This window comes from Lucilia cuprina, chromosome 6 (genome assembly GCF_022045245.1).
Source record: "Lucilia cuprina isolate Lc7/37 chromosome 6, ASM2204524v1, whole genome shotgun sequence".
Taxonomy (NCBI): domain Eukaryota; kingdom Metazoa; phylum Arthropoda; class Insecta; order Diptera; family Calliphoridae; genus Lucilia; species Lucilia cuprina.
In genome coordinates, this window is record NC_060954.1 from 57,894,014 (window position 1) to 57,904,013 (window position 10,000).

Here is a 10,000-nt window from a genome sequence, read left to right on the forward strand (position 1 = left end):
ATAAAAAGAAATCAAAAAATTACTATTTACTTAAAAGATTAAGTTTTTCTTCTTCCGAATTTATTTTTTTTATTGTTTTTGCTGATGGTATGTTCTAACTTATAACTTAGGTTTAATTGACCAATTACACTCAGTTAAACTTAGATAATAAATAACTCGACTGATTACTGAAAAACATGTGAAACAGCTGTTCACAGTTAGGCGGTTCTTGTTCAAGTTTAAACCACCTTCATTGAGCGCTTAAACTAGCAAACAAAATTAACTTATTGACTTATTAACTGAAAATTACCTTATTTTCAGATAAAGATAATCTTCATTCTTTGGTAAAACCTGGTTTAATATATGTTTTGTGTTTTTCAGTTATCAGTAAAGTTACTTATTATCTTAGTATAACTGATTGTAATTGGTCAAATAAACTCAAGTTATAAGTGAGAAAATACAATTAACAAAAACAATAAAACAATGATTTCGGAAGAACAAACCCTTAATATTTTAAGTAAATTGCAATTTTTTGATTTGTTTTGTTTATGTTTAATGTTTTAAATGTTTTTTTTTTAACATTTTACTAAAATTTTTCATTTTACACAAGTATTGTTTGCAAAAAACAGCTGTTCATTGTTTATGTTTTTGAGTGAAAAGTTGGCAATACTAACAAAGTTAACTGAGCTTAAATATAAAACTGAAAAACACAATCATCGGTTAAAGGACTAAGAAACCCGCCCTAAGTGTTATTGGCCAATTAAACTTAAGTTATAAGTGAGAAAATACAATTAACAAAAACAATAAAACAATGATTTCGAAAGAACAAAAATTTATATTTTAAGTAAATTGCAATTTTCTGATTTGTTTTGTTTAATTTTTTAAAAATTTTTAATTTTACAAAAGTATTCTTTGCAAAAAACAGCTGTTCATTGTTTATGTTTTTGAGTGAAAAGTAACAAAGTTAACTGAACTTAAATCCATAACTGAAAAATACAAATCCGAAAAATACAATATGTAGAATTATAGATATTCGTCCAATTCTGATTGTTTTCACAGTTTCATTGTTTTATGTTTGTTTGTATTCTAACTAATATCAACTAATTGTGTTTTTGTATTTTTCGTTTTATTATTTCCATCCCGAACAGCAGTAGTACAGTGTCAAGCTAATTTATAACAATGTTTTAATTTCATTTTTGACTTAAATCTAAAATATATAAATGAAAAAGATAAGAACACCTTGCTTATCAATGAGCTCGTTAGCGCCTGTTATCTTGGGTTAGTTCAATTAGGCCGGGTTTCTTACTCCTCAGTTAAACTAGGCTTAACTTGCTGTTAGCTTAAACTCGGAACAAATTTAGGCGGACTTTAACCGATGATTGTGTTTTTCAGTTTTAGATTTAAGCTCAGTTAACTTTGTTAGTATTGCCAAGTTTTCACTCAAAAACATAAACAATGAACAGCTGTTTTTTTTTTGCAAACAATACTTTTGTAAAAAGGAAATTTTTGGAAAAATGTTAAATAATTAATGATTAATGAAACAAAATGAAACAAAAGAAATAAGAAAATTGCAATTTACTTAAAATATTATGTTTTTGTTCTTCCGAAATTATTGTTTTATTGTTTTTGTTAATTGTGTTTTCTCACTTATAACTTGAGTTTAATTGGCCAATTACACTCAGTTAAACTAAGATAATAAGTAACTTTACTGATAACTGAAAAACACGAAACATATATTAAACCAGGTTTAACCAAAGAATGAAGATTATCTTTATCAGAAAAAACTCGTTCTATAGCACAGGTTATACAGATGCGACACGAGAAAAAAACCTATTGTTCTCCCTCTCTCTTTCGTCTTTCGACTTTTTTAAATGTCAAAAGTGACACCTTTGCATTCTTTGTTTTAATAATTCACAACAGACCCAATTCTGTAAATTAAGGAATTGTTAGGGAAGTTTTACTTTTATACTTTTTGATACTTTTATTTCCCACTGTACAAAAAACGCAATTAGTAAAACAAAAGCGTTAATAATTTCATATACTAAGTACATATGTACATACATACACTCGCAACTTTTTATTTATGAAATACTTTTCTAGTATATATGTACATATGTAGTAGATATGAGAATATTAGCTACTTTAGGTTATATCTATTAAATATTACTATACTAAATTGTTCTCAACCCCAACAACTTCCACTATAGTTGTATTCATTATTTTCAATTTGGAGTAAAATTTGTCATGATCACATCAATAACGTAATAAAAACTAATAATTTCGATTGTTTGTCAGATATTTTGTTTGTGATTCTATTTCCATTTCTGTATATCTATTCTTATTTGCAAAATGAATTTACTAAATTAATAAATGAATATTAATTAATTTGATTCAATTAATAAGCACACGATTAATTTATTCGTATAAATGAATATCAGCTAATTTAAATGATGATTTGCATAAAGTTTTTAGAGGCCTAAGAAAGGATGATAAATTAATAAACATTTTTAGGGCCAATCTTTAGGTGAAGGATTAGGGATTAAATTCAAATTAATCCTAGAAAGTTGTTTTTGAATACTCAGATCGGGTTTTTTACTGATAAAGATAATCTTCATTCTTTGGTTAAACTTGGTTTAATATGTGTTCCGTGTTTTTCAGAAATCAATAAAGTTACTTAGACCTGGTTCACACTGGGAAACTTTTGTTGAGAAACTTTTGATTTTGTGTGTGAAAGAAAGAGATGTTTGATATTTCTTTCTCTCACACACAAAAATCCCAAAAAACTTTCCTAGTGTGAACCAGGTCTTACTATCTTAGTATAACAGAGTGTAATTGGTCAATTAAACCTAAATTATAAGTGAGAACACACAATTAACAAAAACAATAAAATACTGAATTCGGAAGAAGAAAAACTTAATATTTTCAGTAAATAGTAATTTTCTAATTTCTTTTATCGATATTATTATTGTTTTAAATTTTTATTTATATTTTTTTCTAAAATTTTACAAAAGTTTTATTTGCAAAAAAACAGCTGTTCATTGTTTATGTTTTTGACTAAAAAGTTGGCAATACTAACAAAGTTAACTGATCCTAGATCCATAACTGAAAAACACAATCATTGGTTTAAATCCGCCTAAATTTGTTTCGAGTTTAATCTAACAGCAAGTTGAACCTAGTTTAACTGTATAGTAAAAAACACGCTGTAAGTTTAACTGAGTGTAATTGGCCAATTAAACCTATGTTATAAGTGGGAACACACAATTAACAAAAACAATAAAATAATGAATTCGAAGAAGAAAAACTTAATATTTTCAGTAAATAGTAATTTTCTAATTTCTTTTATCGATATTATTATTGTTTTAAATTTTTATTTATATTTTTTTCCAAAATTTTACAAAAGTTTTATTTGCAAAAAAACAGCTGTTCATTGTTTATGTTTTTGACTAAAAAGTTGGCAATACTAACGAAGTTAACTGATCCTAGATCCATAACTGAAAAACACAATCATTGGTTTAAATCCGCCTAAATTTGTTTCGAGTTTAATCTAACAGCAAGTTGAACCTAGTTTAACTGTGTAGTAAAAAACACGCTGTAAGTTTAACTGAGTGTAATTGGCCAATTAAACCTATGTTATAAGTGGGAACACACAATTAACAAAAACAATAAAATGAATTCGAAGAAGAAAAACTTAATATTTTCAGTAAATAGTAATTTTGTAATTTCTTTTATCGATATTATTACTGTTTTAAACATTTCGTTTTGAGTCGAAATTATGTCAGATAGGTTAGGTAAACATGTTCAGAATCCATTAGATCAGATCTCGAATTGGGCAGCTTTGAATGACTTTCATAAAGACTTCACTGATTCCGCGGCCGCAGGATATTATAATGTTATATAAAATTATATATAAAATTAATTTTATTTTTTTTACAGTTAATAACAAAACAACATGACTAAACCCATTTTATATATGGCCACTTTGAGTCCACCCTCAAGAGCAGTTATGCTTACAGCCAAAGAGATTGGTTTGGAATTGGAATACAAGTAAGTATTAAGAATCATCTATCAAGATTGCCACATACTACCTGAGATTTTGATTTAATTTAAACGTTTTTTAAAACTTTTCAATTAAGAATTTGAATAATAATCAATAATATTCAAAATTTTAAAATTTAATTCCGTTATGACTACCTCTTCTGAAAAAATACAAAATTATGTCATTTTCGATCGAAATAAAAAAATTATCAAAATGTTTGTAGCCGATCTGATAATCAATTTTTTCTTAATTTCAGACCCATCAATCTACTCAAGGGTGAACATTTAACACCGGAATTCATAAAAATGAATCCCCAACATACCATACCCACTTTGGTGGATGGTGATGCCACTCTCTACGACTCCCATGCCATTTGTTCGTATTTGATAGAGAAATATGCTAAAGATGATAAATTATATCCCAAGGATCTCTTAAAACGTGCTCAAGTAGATGCTCGTCTTCACTTTGATTCTGGTCATTTATTTGCTCGTCTACGTTTCCTCTACGAACCTATACTCTATTTTGGTTCAACCGATTGTTCCATAGATAAAATTGCCTACATACAAAAATGTTGGGAAATTATGGAACAATTCCTAAAAGAACATCCTTATGTGTGTGGTGATGATATGACTATAGCTGATTTTTGTTGTGTAGCTACTATAACTTCGGTTAATGAGGTGGCTCCCATAGATGAGTTTAAATTTCCCAATTTAAGAGCTTGGCTAAAACGTATGTCTGAATTGCCCTACTATAAGGATACCAATGAAGAAGGTGCCGAAGAGTTGAAGAGAATTTTCAAAGAAAAATTGGCTGAAAATCGTGGAGCCAAGTAGGAATGAAATAAAGAAATTTTATATATGTAAAGATTTTATAATTAAAAATATGTAATAATATTTTAAAAGAAATATAGATTTTAAACATTATCTTATGCAATAAATGAAAAATTATATAAAAAATTCATAAAAAAAATTATAATATTAGGTTTTGTAAAAAATGTTTTCAAAGGTGAAATTGTGTTTTTTTACTTTATCCATTTTAAAACTGGTTTTTTAGGGCGGGGTTTTTAATACTCGGCTAAAGTGGGCTTAGTTTGCTGTTAGATTAAACTCGAAACAAATTTAGGCGGACTTTAACCGATTATTGTGTTTTCCAGTTATGAATTTGAATCAGTAACTTTGTTAGTATTGCCAACTTTTCACTCAAAGATATAAACAATGAACAGCTGTTTTTTGCAAATAAAACTTTTGTAAAATGAAAAATTTTAGGAAAAATTGCAAAAGTATAAAACTTATTTTGGGAAACTTTTGATTTTTGTGTGTGAGAGAAAGAGAAAGAAATATCAACTAACTCTTTCTCTCACACACAAAATCAAAGGTTTCTCAACAAATGTTTCCCAGTGTGAACCAGGTCTTAGTTGCAAAAATCATTGTTTACGTTTTTGAGTGAAAAGTTGGCAATACTAACAAAGTTAACTGAACTTAAATCCATAACTAAAAAAAACAATCATCGGTTAAACTCTGCAAGTTAAGCCTAGTTTAACTGAGTAGTAAAAAACTCAGTTAAACTATGATTATATGTAACTTTACTGAAAAACACGAAACATATATTAAACTAGGTTTAACCAAAGAATAAAGATTATCTTTATTAGAGAAACAGAGAAAATTTCGATTCAAATTGAAATGCAGACAGAATAGGGGCCATTAAGTTAAGGTTTAACTTTTGCTTGTGTTTTATGTTTTGCCATTGAGGGGTTAATATTATTTGCAGTTGTCAGCACTGTTTTATAAGATAACTATGAACACTTTTCAACACTTATTTTAGAGGTTTTGTTTATGTCGCGCATTTGCCACTGTTGTGCTGTAAGCCTCTTTAGCTCAGTGGCAGAGCACTGGTCTTGTAAACCAGGGGTCGTGAGTTCAATCCTCACAGGAGGCAAACGCAACTTTTTTTAATTTTAGAAAAGAATTATAATAAAAATTGTGATTTTTAAATGTTTATCTATCTATCTCTATCTATCTATCTATCTATCTATCTATCTATCTATCTATCTATCTATCTATCTATCTATCTATCTATCTATCCATCTATCTATATATTGAAACCTCCTTTATTTTGTGTTATATTTAATATATTTATATATATTTAGTAAAAATATAATAAAATAAAATAGAATGTACAATTTTTAAAATTTAATATATAAAAAATTAAAACGGGAGAAAAATAACATAAATAAAAAATATTATATTTTAATAATAAGTTTTTCACACTTCTTTTTTGATTTAAATTTATAATTTATTTTCAATTTGTTATAACATTCTTATTATTATTATTATTATTAATTATAAATAATATTTTTCACTTTTTTGATGTTTTCTATTCCATTACATTTTTATTAACCCGCAGTCCATAGCCTTACTTTTTATTATAACTTTTCGTTTGCTTTTTGGGCAAACATTTTAAAAATTTTATTTAATGGTGTTTTCTTATATGCTTATTATTAATAACATTTTTGTAATTTATTATAAAAAATTCAATGTGTCCACTTTTGCTAACAAAACCAATAGTTGAGATTTGTAATTAAAATATTTACATTGAAGTCCTTTTTTTTTTGTTTATAATATATATTTTTAAGATATTTTAAATATTTAAGACAATTGTTTTTTTTCTTTTAAAAAAGAATAATAATATTAATATATAAAATATAATAAAAAATATTGTATAATAAAAACTTGTTTAAAAAAGTATATTAAAAATTTAATAAATCACAAATAAAAGGAATTGTTTTTAAACTTATAAATAAATGAATAAGACATTTTAATAATTAAATAATATTGTGCGATATTAAGAATAAAATAATAAGGAAATTTTCAATTTCTTTTCTTTTATACCAGTTTCCAGGTTTTTGTTTTTCTTTTTTCAACTTTTAATAGTTTAATTATAACCTTTTAGGGTTTTATGTATTGATTTTATAAATGTATTTAATATTTTTTGTGTGTTTTGTTTTTATTAATATTTCATAGAATGATACTTAACAATTATTTATTAACTTTGCTTTTTTTTTATTATTTTCAATCCTGACCCCTTAGGAAATTCTTTAAACGTTCTGGCAATGGTAGTTTATCAATATTTTGTGGTTTTATATTAAGAAGTATAGCATCACGGCAAGCATTTTGCAGGGAAACAACTATAACACAAAAAAATATTTGTAAATATATTTTCTAATAAAGTATCTATCGTGTTAATATAAACTTACTGCCATATAACTGTATTATTCTTATTTGTTTTGTGGTACCGTACACATCTATGACTACATGTAGGGGTGCTTTATCGAGTGGTATATCTTTAGTGCATGGTCCTTGATCGACACCATTTATTATGAAATGCATTTCACCTTTAGTTTCATCATATTCGGTGGGCACAAATACAACTCCAATACGTGAACCCTTGTCTGTTAATAATATTCCAGGATTGCAATCACCGCTGCCGCTTATATCGGCCACAGAGGGTCTTAGTAAACGTTTTGGTATCATGCCTCTTGGGGTACGTACATACATGGAATCACCTAAAATGGTACCTGGGAGAAGAAATATATCAAAATTTTGTTATAACTTTTCAGAAATTGATTCATTTATCTCTATCTTTTTATTTATCTATCTATCTATCTATCTATCTATCTATCTATCTATCTATCTGTCTGTCTGTCTGTCTGTCTGTCTGTCTGTCTGTCTGTCTGTCTGTCTGTCTGTCTGTCTGTCTATCTATCTATCTATCTATCTATCTATCTATCTATCTATCTATCTATCTATCTATCTATCTATCTATCTATCTATCTATCTATCTATCTATCTATCTATCTATCTATCTATCTATCTATCTATCTATCTATCTATCTATCTATCTATCTATCTATCTATCTATCTATCTATCTATCTATCTATTTTTACCTTTATTGGTTACAGATGAACTTGAGCTGGCTTGCCCGTCACTTGTTGAAGCATTGGCAGCATCACTACTGCTACTGGCTCCCCCACCACCACCGCCAAAATCGCCGGCATTTGAACGAGGTGCCAAAGCATGCGATTCAAACTTGGATATAGGATAAATCCAGCAAGTACCCAGATTGGCCAAATCAGGTAGAGCAAATTGTGGCAAACCATCTTCCATAGTACCCAAAACATCTGGCACTAATTGCGTCAGACCCAACCGCATATGACCCGACCAGCCACGTTCATTTTTCTCAATTTCCACCAGAAAAATCTCACCCATTTGCAAAGGTTTCTCTGAAAATGTAACAGCATCGGCAAAGCTGGCCTTACGATAGGCCACTGTATTGTCATCGCACAGTATAATATTAGCACCATGATATGGATGAAATCGAGACAGCTGACGTTTTGATGTGGCTGGTGTGTAATTTGTGTTGGCTACTACTGTATTACTGGCACCTCCACCAGCTCCTGCTGCAGCGGCTGCCTGTGATGTGGACGATGTATTATCGTTGGTGGCATCAGCCATAGTTATAGAATTTGTGTTATCAATGTCTGCTACACTCATTTTCTTCTTTAATTTTGGAAATAGTTTTAAAAACTTTATTAAATTTGATTTAAAATCAATGTTCAACAAATAATATAACTAATAAAAGTTCTGTATATTTCTCCTTCTTCCTTTTCTTTTATTAAAGTCTATTTTCTTTATTTTTTATTTTTATTTAGAACAAAACAAAATGAAAACAATATTTTTTGTATACATTTTAACAACACTATAAAAATGCAGTGCTGTATTCTTAATTGGAATGTTTTGTTGTTGTACAACACTATTTATTAAATTGTTTGCAAAGTTATTTTATTTATAATTCCCATTATCTATTTCTTGTAATTAGCAGATATAAATACAACTAATTAGACATGGGAAACTGTTTTATCCTTCAAGCACTGTTTTACCTAGAAAACAGTATTGCCAGAAACCATTAAAATAAATCGTATGCTGTAGCGTTTTTGATTAATGCAACACTGTATCGGCAATGCAAATGCAGTATCACTACAAGTTGTTGTTGTTTCAGTTAGGATTATGTCAAATTTACACAAAAATATAATTTTTTTCAAATATTAAAAATTCGTTGTTACAGTCATCATATTCATATTGACTTTGTAAAGCTAGATAAATTTTGCAGAGCTTCAGTAAAAATTCGAGTGTACGACTTTTTTTTAAGTTGTAAAAAGTCGCCTTTTTGTTTCTCCTATACAACTCTAGCGAACAGCTGTTCCCTTAAACTTTCATAACGTTTTGGGAATACGGCAAAAATTATTACAAAATTTGGTTAATTTTTCTATAATTTTAATAATTAAGGTAATTTTTGAAAGAAATTTCAAATAATATAGAAAAGTTTTATAAAAACTCTATAATTTACTGTTTACACTTAATAGAATGCGTGTTCCCACTTGTGTTTATGCCGCCAAACATAAAGCTCGTGCTCCACAAAATGAGGCTGCTGTTCCCTTTCAAGAAATCTTACCTTTACGTTTGAAAAACTCGGTCAGTGGTAAAGCGGACTCTGGTTCTGATGTCGCCTGTTTACAAGAAATGACTGTCTTATTTGCCTGTCTTAAGGAAAATGACTTCGTGGAGAAATTCTGTTCCAAAGAAATTTCACAATTCCAAAAATGTTACAAAGTTTATATGGATCGCAAGGCGGCTGCTAAGGAGACTATTAATCAAGGTATTGTAACACCTGGTAATAAATTAAATTATAAACAATTAAACAAATACATGAGACGGTATCCAAATCCTGAATAAACTATCAATAACTAGTCTGCGAGTAATGATTTCCAAGAAATCATTTAAAGTTCATTGATTAAAAAGAAATTGTTATGTTGTCATTATATACCTAGTTTAATAAATCAAGTTGATACATTAAACAACACAATGCCGTCGTCTTGGTTATAATAAAGAGATAATCCATGTTTGTTCTTAATAATATGACTGCAAAGA

General features: G+C 28.1%; 4 protein-coding genes and 1 non-coding gene across 6 annotated transcripts in view; 3 read left to right on the forward strand and 2 right to left on the reverse strand.

Annotated features, from left to right (window-relative positions):
• Positions 1-3,868: 3,868 nt before the first annotated feature.
• On the forward strand, positions 3,869-4,938 carry LOC111681923 (glutathione S-transferase 1). The gene is made up of 2 exons (XM_046955072.1): positions 3,869-4,023; positions 4,272-4,938. Exons 1-2 carry the CDS (start codon positions 3,929-3,931, stop codon positions 4,846-4,848), a joined length of 672 nt encoding a protein of 223 aa, XP_046811028.1. The 5' UTR covers positions 3,869-3,928; the 3' UTR covers positions 4,849-4,938.
• A 940-nt stretch (positions 4,939-5,878) lies between these two features.
• Positions 5,879-5,950, forward strand: Trnat-ugu. The gene has a single exon. It is a non-coding gene; the product is annotated as a tRNA-Thr (tRNA).
• Positions 5,951-6,966: 1,016 nt separating this feature from the next.
• Positions 6,967-9,099, reverse strand: LOC111681928 (neuralized-like protein 2). The gene is made up of 3 exons (XM_023443830.2): positions 7,960-9,099; positions 7,269-7,589; positions 6,967-7,199 (listed from the first exon to the last, which is right to left on the reverse strand). Exons 1-3 carry the CDS (start codon positions 8,564-8,566, stop codon positions 7,084-7,086), a joined length of 1,044 nt encoding a protein of 347 aa, XP_023299598.2. The 5' UTR covers positions 8,567-9,099; the 3' UTR covers positions 6,967-7,083.
• A 132-nt stretch (positions 9,100-9,231) lies between these two features.
• On the forward strand, positions 9,232-9,927 carry LOC111681929 (coiled-coil-helix-coiled-coil-helix domain-containing protein 1). Its single transcript, XM_023443831.2, has 2 exons — positions 9,232-9,358; positions 9,436-9,927. The coding sequence occupies exon 2, from the start codon at positions 9,437-9,439 to the stop codon at positions 9,803-9,805; it is 369 nt and encodes a 122-aa protein (XP_023299599.1). The 5' UTR covers positions 9,232-9,358; position 9,436; the 3' UTR covers positions 9,806-9,927.
• Positions 9,928-9,980: 53 nt separating this feature from the next.
• The window catches only part of LOC111681932 (suppressor APC domain-containing protein 2), a 5,771-nt gene continuing 5,751 nt past the window's right edge, over positions 9,981-10,000 (reverse strand). For both annotated transcript variants that reach the window (XM_046954713.1, XM_046954714.1), the window contains exon 3: positions 9,981-10,000. This exon is cut by the window's right edge and continues 744 nt beyond it. The gene's annotated coding sequence lies outside the window, so the exon portion shown is untranslated.